The 25,671-nt window shown below is 37.6% G+C and overlaps 1 protein-coding gene across 1 annotated transcript in view; it reads left to right on the top strand.

Moving 5' to 3' along the window:
* Nucleotides 1-25,671, top strand: part of TBC1D5 (TBC1 domain family member 5) — a 317,866-nt gene that overhangs the window by 261,647 nt on the left and 30,548 nt on the right. Inside the window, exon 18 of the mRNA XM_075212315.1 lies at nucleotides 18,637-18,736. Within this exon, the coding sequence (XP_075068416.1) occupies nucleotides 18,637-18,736 (100 nt within the window). The remainder of the gene's footprint in view (nucleotides 1-18,636; nucleotides 18,737-25,671) is intronic.

The raw sequence follows: 25,671 nt of genomic DNA, 5'->3' as shown, positions 1-25,671 counted from the left end.
ACTTGCTGAGCTCCTGTAAAAGTCTAGTCCTTTTGCAGGAAGAAAACCCACAAACTAGGGAATGCCCCTATAAATGGACTCTTGAATCTCATTTAATGCAGATCAGTCCCCAGATGATTTAACATTTTTTAGCTTTGCCCAAAGGCTGTACATAGTAAGCAAAGCAAGTAATAGGGTTTTCCTGGAACCCCTTTTACTTGGAATAGAGCATTTTATTAATCGCACTATGCTGTCTCAACAAAATACCTGTGATTTTTGCTCTAATAATAATTGCAATAATGCACTAAATTAAATACTCTGTTTGGAAACCACAGAGAGATCCCCCAGCACACTGCTATAGCCAGCAACAGTTCTGCTATTTCTACTGTAAATAAAAATGCAAAAGTCTCAGTTGCATACATTTGCATATGTATGTTAAAGCCACCCGCCTCTCCACGGCTAGTATAGGGTGGTCCTTACTCTAAACAATGAGAGTCCCATATATTTGGGCCATACATATGTGTTTTTAAATTGAGAGCCAACTTACCAAAAACACATATGTATGGCCCAAATATATGGGACTCTCATTGTTTAGAGTTAGGACCACCCTATTAGCAAAAGCGCTGTGGAGTGGCAGGTGGCTTTAACATACGTTTGCAAATGTGTGCAACTAAGACTTTTGCATTTTTATCTACAGTAGAAATAGCAGATCTGTTGCTGGCTATAGCAGTGTGCTGGGGGATCTCTCTGTGTGTTTGTTCCTTTTAGGATAACCCCACCCTTTCACGCACCTGCTATAGCCTATAAATTGATTGAGCAACTTTCATTTCTTTATTTGTCTGTTTGGAAACCACTTTTTTTTTTTTGTTATTACATAGTACCACAGGAACTATGTAGTATAGCAGAAATGTGAACTAACTTGTCCTATAAACTAAAATCCTATGGAACCAGGCCAAATTTCTCTAAGAATGATCAAATCCATCCAGCTCCTCCCATGAGAAGATGCAGAATGTTTCAGCACCTGCAGACTATGCCATCTTGATGTGCATTTCCAATAACAATGGGCGCATTGGCACAAAATAGGTCCATGACCTCACAAACATCAAATATGCAGAGGGTGGCTGCATTTTTGCACTTCCCTGACTTACTCTTAATTATTTCCTATTGGTAATTTTTGTTAATTAAACATCCTACTCGGCTGTTTTGCCTTTCAATGTACACTTTTTATTAGAGTTTATCTACCAGACTAATTATTTATAAACGTTGACAGCGCTCTATATTCATTGCAGTATACACACATGACATTGCCATCATTCCAAAAGTTTATATATCCAGCAGCAGTGGCTTTCCATGCTGGGGATGTGAAACAATGTGATGCTGGGCACTTCATACAAAGGTGCTGCACTTGTAGTGACGCTTTGTCAAACTTTGTAAGTGAAGAAGTCAGTAGATATCCTCTAATACAGAGTATATCTTAGCTGCCAGTACGTAAGTGTGATGTGCCCGTCTGGTCAAGAATCAAAGGATGGATTGATACTCATATAGATAGATGGGCGGATGGATAGTGCATGAAGTTGTCAACAAACAGGAGCAGTTGTTATGAACATGGAGACAATACTGTATATAAATATTTTTTATTACAGTTAACAAAACAGGATAAAAGAAAACCAACGTGAACTTTCTTTTCTTTCAGACTAATACTTTAGCCTGCTTTTAAATAACATTCACACACAATAGCAATGCCACATGTTAGGGTTATGTAACTCCTGCTCTAGTATTTCACATGACATATTGTCATTTAATACCCCCTGGTAGAATTAGATAATTTAAATAGTCTTTTAAATTTCCCTGAGTATATGTTTGAATTAGTAGTGGCTTGGTGATGTTATTGAACCCACATCAAGAGTTGCTAGTTGTTTCTAGTCTTCAAGTGACAACAAAACATAACTCAAAACGTGATCTTACCTAATACCCAAGGATTTCTTTACATTGATATCTGTGATACGTTATGCGTAGATATATCTGGTGAGCTTTGTATCTACTTGTGTTTGTGATAATCCTAGTATAACAGCCAATGATATTAAGAATTCCCTCAGTACTGCTGCAGTGTACCTAAATTCCTTACTCGGCACTAATTAGAAGCAAGTTGGGTTAGAAAGAATGGCATATTGCACACTATTATTGTAGTTGAAATAAAACAGTACATGGGATTCGCTAACAACTAAACCTTTTATTTTAAAACTAAGCACAAAACACATCAAGCTGATTTTAGCCTTTTTTCTGAAATAACACATGTCTATTACTTGGTTCAATGCCACAAAAATATAGGACATTGAGTTAAAAGCGTTTGTATAAAACACATATTAATATACTGTTCTAACCATTGTGAATGCATAAATATATTTAATCAGCATATAAATGTTTTGTTTATATGACTGGTAAAAATGCCACTAACATTGCTATGCAGTTTCCATATAGATAAGTGATATTTAAGTCTTTTTTTTCTTAACCCAACCATATCTGACAACAAATCTATGGGGGCTGTGTTGTATGTCATATGTGAAGTCCTGTGTAGTCTGTCACAGGCCCAGCAATGGCCTATTTTATCACAGTATCTGTGTTCTCTGGCTGACAGCCTAAAGTGACATTTCATGGTAAGTCGTTATTTTTAGATTCAGCTGCAGCTGGAAATGAATGGCCAATATTTATTGTGTTTTAGAAAATTAGTTGTCAAAGAGAGTATAATTGAAATTGACAATAATATGAGCCTGGCAGGTGTTAAATATTAGCCATTCAAAAACAAGCCTATTTTAATGGATTCAGTAAAAAGTGTTTATTCTGAGCTGATGATTGGTTAAGAAATTGCTACTCAGTCTTCTGCTTTTGCTAATTGGCTTCACTATAGCAACATACACACATTGATATATAGCTTTTATAGTGCTGCCTTCTGGTCAATAATAAATTGACCAAAATGCAAAGATTAATATAAAACATAGATATGATTACCTTAAAAAAAAATTGTTCTTCTGCCAATAACTGTTTGATGTACATAACATTAGTATATATATTTCAAAATGTTTTTGACCTCATATGGCATAACCTGCGTAAATATTTTTGAGCGTGGAATTTAAGCAATAGATAGCTATTTTGTGTACTGGATTGATTTTCATAAGAGTTCAATCTATCAATTCACTAGGGGTTAGTGATGTCACTTAAGCACAGAGGCATTGGTTCGGAGTCCATTAATATACCTCATTTGCATAAATATTGATTGTAATAAGTTGTATAGTTTTGAATAGAAATGACAGTGCACGCAGGTCTAGCTTATGTTTGTTCTCTTCCTTGTTAGGAGCTTCACCTGAATTGTGAGCGTTAGAATCCTGCCTGTGCCAACCTGCATTTTTTTAGCTTCTTGAAGCACCCCATTTACCTATTGCCAGTAACACAGAGTCTAAAGCTTTAGAGCAGAAAGGCTGGCACCATTTACCCTGACCATATATGTGTCATATGTGTCTTTTATGCCAATTCAAATGGGCCTGCCCATTATTGGAAACCCTCCTTCCTAGTAAGGGGGTTCAGCTGTAATAAAGTACCTCAAACCAGATGTATGAAGAGCTAAGCTACAGATATCAGGGCTCATAAAGCAGTTAATGACAGCTAGTGAGTGCAGAACCAATTGGCATCAGTCACTTCCATATCTTTTCCAAATGTTTGGCTGATGTGAATACCATCCTCCCATGCTAGCAATCCCTACGATGTTGCAGTGGATACTGCACTGGCTCTCTCTCCGTGTGCTTCTGATGAGAAAAGGAATATTGCACTTTTATTATATCTTCATCTTAGACTGGTCTAGAAAATCTACTACATTGGTATTTATAATCTGACCTGAGAGCCAACCTATAACTTCACACACAGTGTTGGCTGAAACAACTGTCATTCTATGCCAGATATCTTCTGATAGCAACAGGAAAAAAAGACTGTAGCTTCATGAAGGATATCTGCAATAACATCTATATGTCCCTTGCCATTTAAAGAGAATAATATAATTTTGTATAAACTCATTTTTCTTTGTTTTTTGTACTTTGGAGGTAAACACCTGTAATATTTTATCACATTGTTAATCTCTCCCCTGATTATCAAATGTGTAAAATGGCACACAATTACTGACACTCCTCATAAGCTACAGCAGGTTTGTCACAAATCCGTTTTGGCATATTTTTCTTTCCTACAATTATTTAGAATCATAATCTGTCACAAATGAGAATATCTGGCTTGATTTACAGAATTACAGTTCATGCCATGCACATGGTATGTCCCCTATCAGCACACACAAAGCCAATGATAACTCCACATCTACCTATGTCTACATACACATACAAGTATGCACAGACCCTATGCCCCCTGTACTTCCACTAGCTTTCTCCCAGGTTACTGCAATTGTATGTTGTAAATGGCCCAGTGAAACGATACCCCTTAGGAAGGCCGTGTTCCAAGCCCCTTCCCCTGCCATCTAAATTCATCATTGAATGAAAGTAATGTCAGCTTAAGGACTAGGTACAGCACGCGGTGTAGTGAGCTGTCTGGTAGAAATGAATGAAAAATAATAAAATTTTATTTAGAGCCTAAGTAATTTAGATACCGCAAATTATATAGACTTACCCTTTTATTGAACTATTTAACAATAAATCTAAAGCATTCTAAAAATGAAAGCATGTTTCTAGACTTAAGTATGTTACATAATTCATACATTTCCCCTACAGCTTTTATGAATTGCTTATGGAAGTACATGTATTGCTTGAGTGCTATGTTTTTCCTTTGGCAAGCTTAAAGTGACAAAAAGATGTGATACTTAAGTACACAGTTACATTTAATAAATGTCTCGTTATTCTATTTCCCACACAGTTTAGCAGTGCCAGTTAAAACAGTTTTGTTTCCTGCCTTTGCTGTTTTATTTTTAGTTTATATCAGCTGTTGTCTGCCAAAGTCACCCAATTTAGCAACAACTAAACAGAAAAAAATCCCAAAAATTGTCAATCAGTGCTCTTATTAGTTAATGAATGTAAAAATATTGGCAGCCTTCATAACTGTAATATACTTTATTGCTAACCACTGATGCTGTGTTCATAGACATGAATACATGACACCTCCGCTGCTCCTGTCTTCACAGAGGCCAGCAGTGCACAGATAAATGAAAACTCTAAAACATTCAAATCAAATGTTGTTCTATGCCAAATCAATTGTTTTATATAATGTGTGCTCTCTATTACTCTTTCTTTAATCTTATGATCTTAAGTCTGTGACTTGTAAACTTCTTTATACACAAGACACAGAAGTGTATGCACACCACTGTACGGTTGAACTGGCGGAAACACATTACACAGAAAGGAAAATATATATATATATATATATATATATATATATATATATATATATATATATATATACACACAATTTATAGCTGTATAATGTACTGGAGCTTGTACATGTATGACAGCAATTGACTGTCATAGTGGGCATAATGTACTGCTTATTATAAACTATAAGGGGGTGCATAGTCAACATGCAATGTTGTAACCATATAAAAGGTAAAGGTGGCAGTACTTATATATGAACCATGGCATTCCTTGGCGACTTTTAATATGCTTTTTATTTTATACTGGCTGGTGCATTATTTCTTATAATACACAAAATTTCATTTGGAATGAAACCAGTTTCTTGTATTATCTATCTAATCATGTATAAAACAAGCTTCCACGGACCAAGTGCTTTTTTTTATAGGTCTTGGAACACTTGCAGCACATTGAAAAATAACTTACACTGCTTCACTTTGTAAAATATACAAAATGTAAATCAAAGTCGCTTATTCCCCCGGAAGACTACTGGTTTAGGGCGACATCTTCTGATCTCCAAGAGGAACAGGCACATCTCCCAGAGGGACACTTACCTACAAGGTAGGCAGGAATGTGCCATACTGGCGCATATGGTATCTTCAAGCCCAGCCCACTTCTTCTTCCCATCACCAGAAGTGTGATGACACGCCTTTCCCTGACTACTTGAGGACGCTCACCTATTCTTTTCATACATTTAATCCACATCTCCCCCAATTGTGGTCATACTGTATGCAGTATATCTTCATATACCAGCAACAGTGCTTCTGATATATTACTGCACTTGCTAAGTTTTTGGTTTTTTTAGTTCATATACACGTGTCTCAACTGTATATTACTGTTAAATATTAACTCTATAACAGAGCATACTCTGTATTTTTCACTTACTAATGTTTCATGCTGTAGCTTGCCAAAACCATTTTAAATCTCCTGGGGGATTTTGTTCATAAAATTTATAGCGGATAGAAGCTTTTTTTTTCCCCCAAGAGGCCTGAAAACATAATTTAATTCCAATTTAATTAGCATTTTTGGCAATCTGGTGCACAAAAGCTTGATTTAAAATAACATTTTGGAAGATGTTAGTTTTGTTGTGGATATTTGCTATTATCTGCAGGGAGTAGAAGCATTTGTGGGAAGTTCAGTAGCATGTAGTAGCAAATAAACAGTTTGATGTCACAATATGCTTAATTTTCTGCACATTTTATTTATTTTCAAGCGAGTTAATGGGATACTTGCAAACAAAACCCAACATATGTTTATTTTTTGTGTCCAGATATGTTGTATGTGGTTTTAGTTATTTTACAAGGAAAGAGAGACCTGGTCATTGTCCTATGTAAACACTATAGGGCTTGTTTACTTTGCCCTGATGCTAAACTATATTTTCTATTGCTGTAATAATTTGCGACGATTTTGCCAGGGCAGCTGAGTGATACTCAGCTGGTCAGTCCAGGACATTGCTAGTTCATACATGCGCAGTTCCACTTTCATAAAAAAAATAAAAAGATTTATAAAATTATATATACTGTATATGGAAAAAACTAGAACAAAATATATAATTTTAGTATATTGACCTAAGGAAATGTTTTAGTTAAATAATAAAGCATTTTTTCCATTGCAGAGCCTCTGCTATCGCCTATACCTGAGGTGTAATAGGAGGTGGTACTTGTACCGCCTCTGTCCAGAGGTAGCAGTGATACCAGGCGATAGTCTGTACAGGCAGGGAGGGCTTGATAGATAGGGAGAAAATCCTAAAAAGCTATTTTCACTGGGACTTTTCTTTCTGTCATAAATAGGCCTCTCTATATTGCACAGCTTTTGTCCAGTATAGCTTTACTTTTGCTTAATTGACAATCTGCTTTAATGTAACCCAAATAAAGAAGAACTTAAAATTTTGCTTTGGGTAACGGTGAAACAGTGTTTTATTTACCTGGGGTGTGTATTTCTCCAAAGCTTCCCATGCTTCTGCATAAATAGAAAGTTAACAGGGAAGGGGCATCAACAACAGCCCTGTCTGTTTGGTACAGGCATACAATAGTAACAGGCCAGAGCAACATTAGACCATTGGGAGCATAGGAGAACACAGAATCCTAGGTAAGTAAATCTCTGTATTTTAGCTTAATACAATGAATTCTACCCAAAACTTTGTACCATTACACACAAAATGTTCAGTTATAATCATTTATTGTTACAAACTTTAAATTGAACAAGTATTGTGTTTAAAGGGATAACTTCAAACAGCTGCTTACTTAGTTTGATTTACAGTCATGTGAAAAATGAATTCTCACCCTGTTTCTTGCTTTCTTTCTTTCTTTTTTTTTTTTTTTGAATAAACATTTTTTATTAAATTTTACAACAGCATAACTGGATACAGGTTGTTCAGTTGAGCCAGGCACACATGACAGTAGGGAATTGCACTAGAGGAGATATACATAAGCGAATGTACATATATGCACGGCATCGAGAGGAGCAAATGTAGCTGTGCATAAACAATATTGTACGTGGAGAAAGTGATAGGAGAGAAGGGAATAGGGAGGGGAAGTCACTGTTCACTATGATGTGTGTGGATATGAGTTGGCAGTACTAACGTTACGCTGACTATGTAAGAGGTAATTGATTAGAGCGCCAAGGGCCCGAGAGAAATGGACAGGAGTGTGTCGTAGTATACTTGTGATGAATTCCATGTGGTAGACCTGCCGTATGCGGTCGATAATGGAAGGAAGAGAAGGGGTTCAGGATTTTTCCAAAATAGTGCAAGCTGGCATTTGACTGCACTGAGTATATGTGTGTTTAGATTTTGAGTATGTTTAGGAACATCGGGCAGGGGCGAGATAGTAAAGGGTAGGAAAGAGAGGCAAGGAGAGAAATTTGAGTAATGTTGAAGATAAAACGATGAATAGAGGCCCAGAAGGGGAATAATTTCAGACAGTGCCACCAAACATGGGACAGGGTACCCAGCTGACCACACATGCGCCAACACAGTGGGTAGGTGCTCGGGTAGATAATATGAAGCCTGTGTGGGGCCATATAAAATCGATAATCAATTTTACGAGCATATTCACTAATTCTGACACAAATCGAGGTTTTAGCTATATTTAGGCGAATTTTGTGCCAGTCCTCTGTATCGAGCTCCTCCCCCATGTCCCATTTGAGTTCATGTGGCTCTTTGAGGGTGGCAATTATGTTGTAGAATGAGACAATAGAAGGTGGAATTGAGGCCTCTGGAGAAAGAGCGAAGAGAGCAGAAAAATACTAAAGGGGAAGTCTGATGGATATCAGTGACTGTACATCTAATGGTATCATAAAAGTGGCGAAGCTGTAAATATTGACAGAAGCAAGATGAGGGGATATGGTATCCGGTTTGTAGGTCAGCAAATGTAAGAAACTTATTGCCACGTCGTGTCCAAGATGGGAATTGAGTCAGGTGTGTACCTATAGGGAAGGTAGTGTTATTTTATAGGGGAGTCATATGCCAGGCATTTGAGACCAAACCGTATGAAGTCACAGTGTGGGACAAGCTTGTGAGTGAGAATGCTAGGGTGGGAGGGAGTTGCGGGAGGGGGGGAGGTGGTGAGGCTTCAACCACAGGAGTGAGGCTGGAGAATAGGTGTCGGAAAGAGCAGCTTCAGCATCAACCCAGACTCTATGGCAGGGGCGGAATGGAGGAGGACGCACTGGGTGAGATGAGTGGCTTGGTAGTTTTTAAGAAAATGGGGAACTCCAAGGCCCCCGTCCTGTGAGGGTTTATCGAGGATGTTCATGCGAATCCACGGCTTTCTTACCGACCAAATAAATTTAGTGGCCAACTGTTGGAGAAGTTTAAAGGAGATTGCTGGGACCTTAAGGAGGAGGGTTTGAAATAAGTACAAAAAGAAGGGAGTTTATGTGTCCCGTCCAAGACATTGTGAGTTTGTCCCATTTGAGGAGGTCAGCTTTGATGGCAGCAAAAAGAGAGGAGAAGTTTGCAGTATATAATTGTTCATAAGTGCGAGTCAACTAAACCCCAAGGTATTTCAGTTTCAGATTGCCAACGAAAGTCAAAACTGGTCCTTGTGATTGTGTTGGGGGGATATTGAGATCTAAAATTTCAGAATTAGAGGGGTTGATTTTGTAATTGGAAAGATTGCCAAAGAGGGGAAGGTCATTAAGTAGGTTAGGGAGGGAAATGAGAGGATTAGTAAGAGTCAAGAGGATGTCGTCTGCATATAGTGAAAGTTTATATTCAGAGGAGTTGAGACGGATGCCTGATATGTCAGGATTGAGCCAGTTTTTTAAGTTAAGTCTCTTTTTATAGGAAAAGACATGCTAAGGCTGGGTACAATATTGAGGTGATAACATATTCTGGGTATATCAGAATTTGGTACAGGTAATAGGTTTAACAAACATAGAAGACTACACCAGGCCTGTCACTTTGGTAACATCGTGAATCATAATAATACTTCTGCTAGTTAAAAAATGTATTAAGAAGGGGGCAAACTTGGGGTGCCTATGGGGTGCAAAAGAAGGGGCGGTGTGGCGGAGGCTATGTAAAATATTTCATCAAAGCCTGAATAGCATGTTCATATAATGGGAGGAAAGAAGCCAGTGATGAGAAGAATGTTTTTACCTGCTTAGAAGGACGTCTCCACATTGTCTTGTCATTTTCAGAACTATTGGACCCTTAACTGTCACACTTCAGAGTCCCACAAAATGCTAGAGTGTTTGTATGCATTTTTTTAATGTTTATGCATATAGAGGTTTTAGGGATTTTTTTCTTATTGTACTCCAGTTGTCAGGGTCACAGGTCACCCTATCTCTTTTTCTCACAGGGAGATATCCCCATGACAATGGAATATATAGAAAAGATGAGATATAGCCGTATAGTGGGACAAACATCAAGTCTCCATGGTAATCCTAGATTGTCAAGATTTCTTGTCATTTTGCATTTTTGCACCGTTTGAAATGGCGATTTTGGTGAAAAAGAGAGTTTGGGATATGCTATCTTGATTGAATGTCCGCAAAAGCAGGCATGCTGTCAAGAATGGCACTATCGTTAAGATGTTAGCAGTCCACTTCAGAAAAGCAATAATAGTCGTGCCTGTGGAAAATGTGAATTATTCTACAGTACGACCAAGTTGGATGAGATGCAAATAAAGTTATATGATCTGCAGCCTGTACGCCTTCTTACTTTAGATTTTCTGTCCGGCCAGATGAATTGGTGAATGGCCTTGTGTTGCTCTTTACAATAGGCCACGGCTATTTTCAGGTTCCATTTGAAATAGATACAGCAGCCTTGCAAGTATAGTCAATTTTCATGGCTGTGATATGCCTAAACCTGGAGATCTAAATTTATTATATTTGACTAAACCTGCTTTTATTAGAGATGTTCACTGACCCCGTGTTTGGGTTTTGGAACTGGATTAAGTTTGTGTTTTGGTTTTGGCAAAACCACCCTCGTGTGTTTTGGTTTGGTTTTGGATCTGTATTTTTTAGAAAAATACCTAAAATATGCTAAAATCAAATAATTTTGCTCTTTTTTTGTTCCTACATTATTAACCTCAATAACACTAATTTCCAGTAATTTGCAGTCATCACAGGTCACAATACTATTTTCATACACTTTCGGACAAAGACTGCTGCGACCTGGCTGGATGCTAAGCGACAGAGCAACGACACAAACACATGGCAGTTCATAGCACATCTAGGGAACATTGCCACACAGCAGTGGCAGAAAAGAAAAGTGGTGCAAGATGGAATTTTCCCACCCACCCTTATGTAAGATATTGAAAAGGACATGTACAGTTTAACAAAGCAAGCACTCCAGCGACAAGGACTGCCAATTTTGTGGCTGAAGTGCTTGGTTTGTTTGGGCCCTCACATAACAAGCTACCAATATCTTAGCTGCCTATGAACTCTACATTATTAAACCATGTCTGCTTGTGCTGCATCTTTAAACACCTCCTTCTCTCTGGATACCTCCCTCTCAACCCTGAAGAACTGCCAAACTTTTGTAGTCGCAGGAATGGATATTACAACTGGAGTGGCATTACATCTGCTTCAGACAGACTGTGACACAGAACATGTGGGCAGCATGGAATCTGTGATGTTGGAATACACTGCATTGAACAGAGACTTAAACCAATATATAGATGCAGTTGAGACCGTACTTATATTAAAACGTGAGCCACAAGATGAGATCCCGGATTTAAGAGAGATTATACATGAGAGATACACTGTGCTTCAGAAGAATAATACAGAAGAGGCCCTGAGGCAGGATGATAAATATGTCCAATTTAAAGAACAGCGAAGAGACGTGAGAAAACAAATGGGTGTGTCGCTCAGACGAAGATTTGAAAGATGAAGACGAGGAGATCGCCGTCACCCAGAGCACTCCTATAACACAGTTGGAGATGGTGAACGCAGTCAAAAACAAAGTATGTGGTCACATGTACGGGAGAGAAGCAATTGAAAGGATGATTGAAAACAAATTTCAGCACTTATAGCACATGTAGGTATAACATTGGCACACAGCGGTAGCTCGAAAGATAAGTGGTGCAAGATGGAATTGTCATTAGGACCCTCCCAGCCACCCTTATAATGGATCTTAAAAAGGACATGCACACTTTACCAAACCAAGCACTTCAGCGACAAGGAGTGCCACTTTTGTGGCTGAAGTACTTGGTTTGTTTGGTCCCCCCACAAAACAAGCTAACAGTGGGCTTAAGACTGCAAAGGTAACAGTGCTGTCAATGAACTCTACAATGGCAAGATGTTGTTGTCATCGTCTTCAGCCACATCCTCACCCTCATCAGTGTGTACATCATCCTAACACAGTATTAATTCATCCCCACAGGAAACCACCATTACTGAAGTCTCTATAACATAAATGTCAAAATAAATGTAAAAAATAAAGCTTTTACCTTTTTAAAGAAAAAAACACATCTTTAATAAAGATGAAACTTAACTGTAGAAAGACATAAAATTGCCAACATATCATTTTACCCAAATATTAATAAGCATTCCAGCATCAGATAGCTTCCTTCTTTCAGCTTGATCCCAGCACCTGCAATCTACACTGTCATCATCATTACCCTCATCAGTGTGTACATAATCCTCACACAATACTAATTAATCCCTGCTGGAATCCACCATTACAAAGTCTCTGTACTTTGGTCTAAAGGCCAGTAAAGGCCTTCCTCTGGGAATTTGTAATTCATTTTACGACGGAGCTGTCACGATTTTTGGGCAATTCTTAGCACATGACTTAGAGGGATAAGTATAATCATGACTAAAAACTGGAGAGTGACAAGAACACTGCTACCCTTGTTTCTGTGTGACCAACGCCACTGAGACTGGAGAGTGACAAGAACAATGTTACTGAAGACTGGAGAGTGACGCACAATGTGACTGGAGACTAGAAATTGACAAGGACACTGCCACCCCTCCTGTTTCTGTATGAGCTATGACACAGTAGAATGTCACTGGAGAATTTTAACAACACTGCCAGGCCTATTATTGGAATTTCTGTTTCATCACTAAACACTGCCACATCTCCTGTTTGTAGGTGAGCTATGGCACAGTAGAATGTCACCACAGACTTTTAACAACACTGCCAGCCCTATTATTAGAATTTCTGTTTAAGCACTGAACCCTGTCACCTCTCCTGTTTCTGTATGAGCTATGACACAGTAGAATGTCACTGGAGACTTTTAACAACACTGTCAGCCTTATTATTGGAATTTCTGTTTCACCACTAAACACTGCCATCTCCCCTATTTGTGGGTGAGCTATGGCACAGTACAATGTTACTGGAGCCTTTAAAGAATACTGCCAGCCCTATAATTTGTTTTTCAGCACTGAAAACTGCCACCTCTCCTGTTTGTGTGTGAGCTATAACTCTGTTGAATGTCACTGGACACCTTGAAGAACACTGCCACCCCTCCTCTTTCTGTTTTAGCTATGACGTTGCCCAACTGCACTGGAGACTGCCAACAACCCTGCAACCTCTTCTGTGTCTTTCTGTGAAACGGCGCAGGATCTCCGTGGAGGGCGGTATTTATAGCATTCAAAACTTGCGAGACCCGAAATGGGCTGATGACGTTTTGCCTCGGTTTCAGTTCCAAGGGAGCGCTCGGTACTCGGATCGGCTATGTTTGGGTGGGCTCAGTTTTCCGTAAACTGAGCCCGAGTATCCCTAGCTTTTATGGTGGCCAGGAGCATGTGTAAATTCACTGCAATGAAGCAATGTCAAATCTAGTAATTTGCAACCCAAGGTATTTGAGTTAAAGTAAAGAAATTTGATTTGAGTTGGAGGCATAAATAGTGGCTAGTGCAAGCCTAGTGCTATAAGACATCTGTTCTTTGGAACTGCATATGTTTTTTAAAGCGGAGGTTCACTGGAATTCTGACCCCTCCATCCCCCGATCCCCTCCCCCGTACTTAGTTCAAGGAAGCGAAAAAGGATTGAGCAAATTGTTTATCTATCAGTTTTGAATGACTCTTGCGACTGGGATCAGCTCTCATTCTTTTTAGGTATGTTAGTACCATTGTGCACTTTTTGAGCAAGTTTAATCTATTAAGGGAGACAACTTTTACATTTGTAGAGGATAAATATAATAAGAAAAGATGAAAGTGTTGCACAACCTTCTAGTCAACAACCTGGCCACCATGGAGGGAGAAGAGTTCAAACGTATTGAAAAACACTAGAAAACTTGTAAAAAGGGATAAACGAGTACATGGCCTCCAAACCATGGCAGTGGGTAATGTGAATCTAGGCAGCATGCCACAACTATAAACCATATGTGGGTGGCATAGGGAGCTCGCTTAAGTAACAACAGACCAAAGAATTCAAACTCTGAACAATATTGGAGCCTAGGGGAGCTCAAGCTTTAAGGTAATAAACAAGGTATTGGTACATATTAACTATGGCAAGCTAACACCTCATTGTGCTTACCCGACTCGCTTACAGGTCAGTGATGGGAGGGACTGGGGGAAGGAGAGGGGCTTTGGAATGATTTGGATTGAGCAGGTTATGAGTCACATAGGCCCAGACATTTCAGCTGCTCACCCTGGTCATACGTCTTGGCTGAGATATCTTTTTTCTTCTTAATGGACTTGAGGTTTAAAAAGGAAGCCCCATCTATATTAGGGAACATTTCTTCTATTTTACAAAGTGTTGAGGAAGCCAAGTTTGAGAAGATCATTGAGTTCATTCCCTTAAGACAGAATAGATTGCATGCTCCTCACTGCAGTCATGATCCACTCCTTAGTGGCATAGTAATTAAGGAGTGTAGTTACGTCATAAGATGGTTAAATGACTGGGCCAAGACGGTGCACTCGGTCTAAGGCCAAGCTCTCTGGTGTGCAATCAGACAAAATCTTAAAGATGTGTGGCTTTCACCTGTATGTAGTGCTCTGGAAAGGTAATATTTTTCAGTATTATTATTATTATTAGTATTTATTTATAGGGCACCACTAGGTATCCGTAGCGCCGTACACGGACAGACAGAAACACGGTACAGGGTGAGACAGCACGGAACAGTTAACAAAAAGCACAGTAACTCGGAAGCTCAAAGTACAGCTAGATGAAAGGTGAGAGCCCCCGGGGGTAGAGAGAGGGGTAGAAGGGCCTCACGGAAGAGACAAGGAGCCGGAGAGCAGAGTTAAGGTGGTGGAGAACAGGAGAAGTAGAGTAGAGCTTCATTAAGTTCACATCTGGCATTGTCCCATTTTGGGCTTTGCTCCTTGATGTGAAATTTTGCAAATTGAAAATCAAAACTTACAATGTATGGTGGCAGCTAAACCCATGCAAATTACAAACACCTTGTCTAGAATAAAATAATAATGTTATGCACAATAATGTTCTCCACATGGCAAATCTATTATTATTAAAACAACATTATTGTTGAAAACAGCTGAAAAATAGTATGTATAAAATGATGCTCATAAAGTGTGATGTCCATTACTCACCCAATCGGGTAGACTTCAAATAAAATCTACATACAAATCCAGTCAAAATCTGGCATTCTTTCAAATTTACAAACTACTAATATTGTGAGCAGTGAATGCTTCCTAGAACCACTGCAGAAGTACACAGAGACTCATTGCTAGCAACTACAAACATTCTTTCACCCAGTTTTTAATGGGCTGTTAACAGGTCTCCTAATAGTAAGTTATCACCATGCTACTGTATTTGTCAGCCCAGATATTTCTGTAGGACTTGTTGTAATCTACAACTTCCAGGACAATTTCTATTTTCTGTACATCAATGAACCATGGAACATGGAGGATAATTATCATGCAATATTTAAGACATTATCTGATCTGCCTAATTTAAACCCTAATTTGGCCATTTCACAACCATTTATGTGAAGCCATGCCCCCTCCGCAGTAGACCACTCACCCTCTTGTTGGACTGTACCACCAAAATCGGGACTGTTGGCAGCTATGTAATGCTTGCATTGTATTTAAATGTTTTAGCCAATAACGCAACATTTCTCGTTTGAATCAGAATGCTATCTGAAATCTGCATACATTAGGTTTCCACTGAGATCACTCACCACAGAGCCAGGTTATGGCATCATAACAAGCATAAATTGCATGAAAACTAAAACTTTGAAAATATGGTATACACTTTGTAATACCAAAACCCTCAGGGCATTGTTGTTTTTTATCACTAGAGACACTCAACCGATGCCAACCAGCTCATGATGGAACAGGCATAGTAGCATGGCGAAAGGGGGGCAATTAATCCAATGTAATATATAAATCTAAAATACATCCTTTCAAGTACGTCACTCTGTGAAAACATACTAAAAATAGGCAATCCCACCAAAATGTTCAACAGATGTGATTCAGAATATAGATCAAAGTCTACTGCCACATTACTAAAAAAAAACCGACAAGTTAAATATATCCAAAACCACAGACCCTCTACCTCCAACTGATGCTTTCATTAGTATTGCAGGACAGACTATACACACTGTGTTTGGGAGACTCACCCACATGTATGTGATTATAAATCTGTTCTGTGAGTTGCAGTGAATTTATTCTTGAATTAATATTATTTGATATCAACATTACCACACACATATTTTAAAATGCAGTCTGTGAAATAAGTGAAGATTTCTCTACATAATGGTTCTATCCATTGAGACTAAATTGTAGGGTTGATTTATAAAATTATATATTGTGTAATCTCACATTGTTAGGGTATATATTTCTCATCATTGTGTGTATTGTTTTTGCAAATGTAATTTCCAGGTCAGTATTTTGGATTATTGCCCTCCTACGCTATAGCCCTAACCTTTATCATGTCCCAAATGCCATGTGCATAAAAATAGTTGCATTCAATCGGTAGTTGTAATTACCACTAATTTAATACAGGCTGGCATATATAAGGAAAATAGTGATAACCACTCCTGCAATTGTACCACCCTAGGGCTGAGCCTACAGTGCATTTCCGCAATTCTCAGCCTGGTTATCTATTTGCCTTCTATTCTGCTTGCACTTATAACGTTGCATCGTAAAACATATAAATAAAGCCTACAGTAGACTTTATGGCCTTACTTTTAATAATAAAACCAGCAATTATTTTTCTAAATCACTTTAATGCAGATACATGTGTCTTACTAAGTGACCTTGCCAGCCAGTAGACCCATTACCACGAATTCTGTTCACTGTGCTTTCTATATTTCTTTGACAGTGGTAAGAGTCTTGTGCATTAACACTCTTTCATTGCTAAAACTGCTGAAAGTATTTTAGTTTCCATAATGACTTTAAGAAATGTCTGTGAACCTTAGAATAGAAAAAGCCAGACTTCTAACGCAGAAAATGAAAGCATTAATTGAGCCTTTATCTTGAATGTTTTCCATTAGAGTGAAACTGTATTGGCACTCTGCATGGTAATTATTATATTCTAGTATGATATGCCTAGCAGTGAATATACTGCATGCAGTGTAAGCAATATCTCACTCGTATAAGGTAGACTTTCAGATAAATGCAGTGTGAAGAAGTTTTAGTTTGTAATATTTCTTCTTTCCTATCGAGCACCAAATCCCATTCTGTTTTCTCTATCCTTGTTAAATGGCTTTGGTACAAATGTAATATAACTTTTCTGGAACCCAATTGCAATCACAATTCAAACACATTATGCTTATCAGTATTTATTTAACTATGCCAATGTATTACTCAGTGGTGCTCAATGGTGTGAAAAGATTGGTACTGAAAATAGATGCTTGAGCATGAAAGAAATTACCCTAATAATTTGAAATTGAAAACTATTAATTTAATCCTAATAAACGGATATGTCCATTATTACACCACAAAGTCTTTTATAAGCTGAAACGCTCTGAAGTGCATGATTTTTGAATATACTGTGTATGTTTTTAATTTGTTTTACAAAATCAACATGAGATTAATTTCCCTTGAATGAAATATAATGAAGGTGTTACCATTGTCTTTAAATATATATATTATGTATATTACAACCACCCACACCCACTTACCCAAAAAAAGATAAATAAAAAAAAATCAATTTCACAATTATTTGGTAACAGAGTAAAGCATTCTGACCTCTAGGATGGTTTACTATGCCTCTGATAATACAAGTCATGTCTTTGATTATATTATTATTATTAAAAAAAATTATAGATATATTGTAGTATGATAGTATAGTTATATAAAAGTTGTTTTTACGCTAAATAATCTCCCCTTGTTTCTGCACAATTAAAATTCAATTGTTCAATAGAATGATAAGATAAGGCATTTTTTTGTGGGTATTGGGTAAATGTTATTTTTGTGTTTTCCTTTGCATATTTAAGTTTCTAGGAATTACACAAAAAGTTATTTTGAGGAAGTGTTTTTATTTATGGTTTTCTGTCTGTTACTTCAGTTAGAACATGCTTTATGTAGATTACATCTCTTTTTTTTTTCATTCCCTAAGTTAATTACTCTTTTAAGCATTGACATTGTTTGGGTGCAACTTTTATCATTGATGCCCCTCAGCCCCAGTTGTTGGGTTCAGTTCTGACCAGAGTTTTATCTGCATGGAATTTGTATCTTCTTGTGTCCACGTGGGTTTCCTCCAGGTGCTCCAGTTTCCTCCCATGGTCCAAGAACATGCCTACTAGGTAGTGTGTGTGTACATGTGCCACTTATGTAGGAAAATTAGATTATAAATGCCAATAGGGCAGGGACTGGTGTGGTTGAGTAAAGGTTCTCTGTACAGCTCTGCGCAATATGTTGAACTATATAAATAAATAGTAATAATCATTTTTGTTACATATATTCATAGGAAGAGGATCTTGAAGCTCAAATTTCATTCCTCCAAGGACAATTAAATGATTTGGATGCAATGTGCAAATACTGTGCAAAAATAATGAATACTCACCTGGGTAAGTATTAATTTTATTTACTTTTACAACTTTCAGACACGTTTCTTAAAATATTTTGTATAAGTTAAAGATTACTGACTTAAGTATCTTACTCCAAAAGTAGCCGGTACAATCTGCAACTATACATTTCAATATTTTGATGTACCGTAAATCTATGTGAGATCTAATTTCATTAACCATTTCTTATTGCCTTTCACACTTGTGGCTGGTATACTTCCAAGGACTATACTGGATTGATGCAAAATGACTGTACGTATAAACCCTATATCTACACAAGAGATAGCAGGTTCTTGGGGAGTACTGTGGCGATAATAGGACTCTGTCTTTATGAATGGCCAGTTCTAAGCCAGTGGTCCTGTATATTCTGATCAGATAGCCACAAGGAAATGCCATTAGACAGTACTTGTGGACACAAGAATTTTTCAATATCGTATCAATATTCTACAATGCTACTGTAAGGTCATTATTAAAATGTTTGATGGATAATTACAGCATATTGCATTACTATAAATATTAACTGAGGCATTCCACCATAACCTTCCAAATCTCTATCATACATTGGTTCTATAAGTCAAGGTTCTCATCTCCTCCCATTGTTTTATTTTCTAAGAATATTTCAATCAATGAGAACAAGTAGGGGAAATATGGCTTCCATAGAACATTTTGTTGTCTTTTACATTATTTTAGTATAAATTTGACTCACACTTTTTAGTATTCCCAAGTCTGAACACCAAACCGCCAACATTTATTTAACTATGTCAATGTCTTTTAGCGACTGCAAGAACTTGATCAATGTGTTGAAAGAAAACTGTATTTTTAATAGACTGGAGTTGGGACTTCACAGGCAGACTGTGGTATATCAGTGGGATTTCATGTTATGATCTCTTTCTAGATGCATTGTATTGGTTACACAGCTGGGTACACCTCACATGAATCTAGTTCACTTACTTTTACTTAACATACCTGTCAGGGTGAGGGCCCAAATAAAATATTACATTGATAACTTATACATATATATATATATATATATATATATATATATATATATATATATATATATGTACATTATGTCCCCTCAGACATTTGGTCAGTAAGCTCAATGTGTAATCTCACATTGTAGCATAAAAAAGGCTAAGTTTTCACAGTATTTCAGAAAAATATATAATAAATACAGATTGTTTTAATCAAATTTAAATTCACACCAAGAAAGTATTATAGGAAAAACCATTAACAAACAAGCAATCAAAAGAAAACATTGATGTCGTAACCATCATTGAAACATTTTGGTATTAGAGTTCCCATATTATAGATACAGAAAGATTCCTTTTTTCTAAGAAGGTTAAGATGATCACGCCCTTTAGTCCTGTTACATTCCTGGAATGGGTTTAGAGCAGCTTTCTCCAGGTTACGTAGTCATACTTCAATGCTCTTAAAGGCAACAGTGGTACCCAGACAGGACGCTTCCAATCTTAGCAGAATAATTGTTTCTCTCACTCCCTAGCTACACTAGAGCAAACTGAGATAGATGCCTCTGTATTCTCTCACAAACCGGTATTCTCTCCGAACACCTCTAACACTTGGGGGTATATTTACTAAACTGCGGGTTTGAAAAAGTGGAGATGTTGCCTATAGCAACCAATCAGATTCTAGCTTTCATTTTGTAGAGTGCACTAAATAAATGAAAGCTAGAATGTGATTGGTTGCTATAGGCAAAATCTCCACTTTTTCAAACCCGCAGTTTAGTAAATATACCCCTTGGAATACTCCAGAAAATACACAGCACACCTTCTATTGAACACCGTAAGACCAAACCGTAAGACTAAACCATTTTTAGCACTGAATTGCTAAAAATCATTTTGCTCTAATTTTAACCATTGAGCACATTATGTGAGTTGAAAACCCTGCATCTAGAGTGCTGAAAACATGATGGGATGAACTTAACCCTGTGTATACTGAACACAAACTACGGTAAGTTTAAATTTATGTGTAAGCAAACAATCTTGCTCATGGATAGGCTACACAGTATATATTCAGTTTTAATTGACATGTTAGTACTTAACCATTAGGTTATAATTAATAACAAACATTTTATTTCCAGATACTATTATATATCAAGCTGAATAAGATTTAATATAATAATGCAGTAAATTGCTGCCTATCTACATTGTTCACTAGTTTAATTTCCATTTGAAAAAAGGCCTAATTGTATGGAAGTCCATTGCATGTAACCCTGTAGCTTGTATGAGCTTAGTATGAGCAGAGCTTAGTATGAGAAATTAGACCTACAACATTGAACATTTGTGGAGGATTATTCATTTAAGTAAAGCAATTAAGCAATTAAGCTAATTTGGGATTGATGATTAAGTAGCTTTGAAACTGCTCATAAAATCACTACGTAGAATTTTTATTTTTCAGTAAAGTTTTTTTTTTTTTTATTTACTGCATTGGTTTACCTATATTTTACTCCTGTTTTTATCAGTATTCTGACTATCGTACTTATGTTGTAGGGAAAAGAGAAAATCCAGACAGATTTATTTATTTATTTTTTAATATAACAGCCCCTTCCTCCCAACTAACATAAACTTCGTGGGGCCCTGTGCCAGGATCTCCGTAGTTTCTGATGTATTCACCCCATACTTTTCAACATTGTTAAGCAGTATCTTAAACCACTTGTGTTTTCTTTTCATATAGACACATTTATGTTGTATTCTCCTTATTGTATGATTGATTACGAGTTATAGAGAATTGCAATAACTACTTGTAGCATACAATTGTTGAGTGATATCTATGCAATCTGCAGAAGATTAAAGATGGAGTAAAGAGAGCATTGTTAGGGATACTCTCTTCACCAGGTCTGAGGACATTTTAAAGTTCTACTGTATATTTCACATGCTGAGATATACAGTAGTTGAAGTCCTGTATGAATATATGGATTTCATCTAGAATATTGTATTGCCACCATAACAAATCACATCTAGTATGTTTTGTCTAACAAATGTTTCATACCAAGGAACATGCAAATGGAAGTAAGACTTTTCCACCACCAGCATTGGAAGGGCTTCTTTACTGTAAGGGTGGTTAAGCTGTGGAATTTATTACCACATGAAAAAAATGGTGATGAGAAATTCACTACCAGATTTAAAATTGGATTGGATACCTTTCATGCTCTGAATGGTATTAATTATTGTAATGTGCATAGACCAGGGATGCACCAAATCCAATTTCATAACCGTTGAATATCAAATCCTTTTATTTAGATTCAATTGATTGATTCGTAAGGGTTAAGCCAATCTAGAATGCATCTAAAAACCTATAGAATTAGGCCCAATTCCAAACCATCTGTAGCATAGACCCACCAACTCAGAAGGATAGGGAGTCTGGAAATAATAAGTTAGTGTTATAGTCAATAGCTGTTCTTTATCACTGCTAAACCAGATCATGTGTATTACAGTTATCCCTTCCCATTCTGTTCTATTACTTGTAATCATACGCTGCTAGGTTACAGATGGTTTTTATCGCAACAAATAGCAGTTCTTCAATCACTGTATTCTGAGAGTCACTTTTCCCAGTAAATGTTACACAGGAGAAGCATGGACACACAGGGGTGATCTTTATTTTCATGCTCTCAATATGATCTATAACACATTTGCCCATAGATGGAGCATAGGCATATCTCACAAAGTGACCAAGTTATTGTGATCTTGCTCTAAACATGGTTTTGTTGCTGTAGTCATTTCTGGAAACATTCCTTAATGGTGCAACACGATTCTTGGCGTCTGTCCTAAGATATGCAGCATGCTCTGTCATGAAAAACACAAAGTATCCACTGTAATAAGAACTTGGATTTTCATCACGATATCAGGATTCCATTGAAATGTTTCATTTCATACCTTATTTTCAGTCGCAAAGATACAGTTCCACTGGTGTAATTAAATGTTTTATTGCCTACATACTGAAATATTAAACAAAATATGTACGCTCACCAGATACTACCTTTATATGGCTTAATAAAAGGGGAGATATATCCTATTTATATATTAAGTCAGGTTTCATTGTGTCTTATAAATGTTGTTGTATTTTATTTGTGTAATTTCCATAACTATGGGGACCTGAGTCCATTGTCTCCAGCAGTTCCCCCTCCACTTGCTCCAGTCTAGGCCATATTAGGCCTAATACCACTAACTTTTTTACATTTCTTGGCATTTTGACACTAATAACACACATGTAAAAGGTTCTGACACTAGAAACCATTGCTTTTAGTGTTACCATACCTGCTGGTTCTTTTATTAAGAGTACGGTTATGCTCTGATTCCTGGAAGGCATCTTTATTTTATTTTATTTTTGGGGGGGAAGTTAAACTTACAGTGAGCTCCAAACCTGTTTTGCATTTCACATACATTTTTAGTAGCATTTTTCCTAGTGATTTTTTTATTGTTAACTTTTTATTTTCAATAAACAATTGACATCCATTAAGTATATAACACACCATTTGTGGAAGAAATGAAACAAGAACAATAACTAAAATATTTATAGAGCGGAGTGCTGTTGTGGGGGATGAGCAGCAAGTGGGGGGGACTACAGGACAGGGGGCTAACAGTTTTTTGTCACTTGACTCTTTGGGGTATATTTACGAAACTGCGGGTTTGAAATAGTGGAAATGTTGCCTATAACAACCAATCATATTCTAGCTGTCATTTTGTAGAATGTACTAAATAACTAAAATCTGATTGGTTGCTATAGGCAACATCTCCACTTTTTCAAACCCACAGTTTAGTAAATATACCCCTTTGTCTTGAGGGAGATTTAGTGGAGTGGAGGAGCCAGTCTTGTGTTGAAAATAACATGAAAGCTAGATTATATTCTATATAGATATTTCCTTTTCTAATTTAATGCAAAAAAAAACATGAGGCCTTATGATCAGTGCTTCTGGGATCAACACCCTGGAAGTACAAGTACATCATTAGTGCTGATTAGGCAGCAGGGTAATCTTTTTGATTAAGAGGGTGTTTTATTTTAAAATAACAAGCAAAACGTAATTGAAGTCACTTAGAGTACACAAGGAACTTCACTTTTCGAAATGATATTGTATTGGTTGGGAGATGTGATACTGATTCCTGACCCAAGGTAAATTAAATATCCTTATATATTTTAAAGCAGAACTTCTAGCTTTTATGGAAAATATTTGAATTACTAGGTTACCTTTACAAAGCAATAATTAAAAAAATGTTTCAAATATATGAATATGTTTGTTTTATTAAGTAAATAGGGCTCTACAAAATACATACTGTGATGTAATGTTTCAGTTTAACATCACTTTATATGCATCTCCTTAATCTACTAGCATGCTATATTTTTGTATATCTGTTCCATAAATGCTGCACTATCACCTAGGAAACATTGTTCCTGATGTGGCTCTTCCACCTAGCCAGAGCCCCAGGGGTGCTCCGTTTCTCTCACACCCAAAAACCAAGTGGGTTGGGAGCAGGGGAGGGCTGGCAAATGTTAGCCCAGTGGGCAAGATTTGACCCAGCAGCCTATTAGGAACATTTCAAAGGGGATAAATACTGGTAGCTCAGTAACCCAGCCCAAGGCAGCCCACTATGGGACCGGCCCAGGGGACGGATGCTTCCCTGCCCAGCAGAGCCTGCCCCTGGTTGATAGTGTGAGTAGAAATACCAATCACAAACTGTAATAAAAGGATTGTGGCTTGTTTTTTGATCCTCCCACACATATACCCCCTCTGCAGTGTGTCGACATGGTTTAAATGTCGACATTGGGACTGTACTAGCAAAATTGAGAGGACAAAAAGCTTGGGGTCCCCCTGATTTTACTAGTGCCAGCACTCTGCTTTGCCAGCCCACAGCCTGGGGTCCCCCTGCCATAATGACAACCATAATGACAGGCTGGTCAGCATGGCGCTGCATTCTCTAGGGATATGGGATCCACAGAAAAAAGTGCCCCCTCCCCGAGGAGTACCCAGCCCCTTGCTGGAAGCACTAGGACTCTTTCCACACCCCTGCAACGATGGGTGTGGGGTAATTAAAATATTTTATATCAAAAACACCATTTTCTCCTTGGTGCACTACAAGTCCCAACAAGCCTAGGCTGCCAATAACAGTTTGGGCATGCTGGTGCTTGTAGTACTACAAGCACCAGCATACCCATGGTTGATAGGGCATGCTGATATTTGAGGAATAACAAGTACCAGCATGCCTTGGCACCCAAAGCCCACTGGGATCTGTAGTGCACCACAACAAAATTTAAATAAAACACACACACTTTTTAAAAATAACGTTATTTGAAATAAAATAAAAAAAACCTGCAGTACTCACCAATTATCCTTGCTTGTCCACAAAATAAAATAAAAGCAATTCAGAATCTGCTAAGCTTTAAAAAAGTTTGGACAAAAAAATACTAGTACAATTAATCGCAGTATCCGTGCTTGTCCAAAAAAGAAAAACCTAGTAAAATGAATCCCAGGGTCCGTGCTCGTCCATTTAAAAGCCTAGTAAAATTAATCCCAGCAACATCCAGTCGTACTGTGGGCATTTTCATGTCAACACAAACAGATTCAGCATTGCCAAAATGACTACACCCCCCCGTGGGGCATGCGTATGCATGGCACATGCACAAGTTCTGGCAGGTGGAGCGCTTCAAGCACCACCGCCAGTCAGTATCGCTGACGAGCTGAGCATCGCTTGGATGCTCCTGCAAATTTTTATTATTAAAAGGAGCAGCCGAAGATGATCTTTCACTGCGATAGGCAGTGATCAGAAATCTTGATAACCACAGGGTCTTGATAAATAGACCGCTTAGTGCTATTCAGTTGTCTTGCAAATATATTAAAGTAAATGATATACTGAATAATACTGATCGGCCTTGTCCGTGAAGCCTACGACAGTCCTACAGTGCTCTTTTAAATACCAGTCTGCTCG

Source organism: Mixophyes fleayi, chromosome 5 (genome assembly GCF_038048845.1).
Source record: "Mixophyes fleayi isolate aMixFle1 chromosome 5, aMixFle1.hap1, whole genome shotgun sequence".
NCBI classification, from domain to species: domain Eukaryota; kingdom Metazoa; phylum Chordata; class Amphibia; order Anura; family Limnodynastidae; genus Mixophyes; species Mixophyes fleayi.
This window is presented reverse-complemented; position numbering and strand designations above follow the sequence as displayed.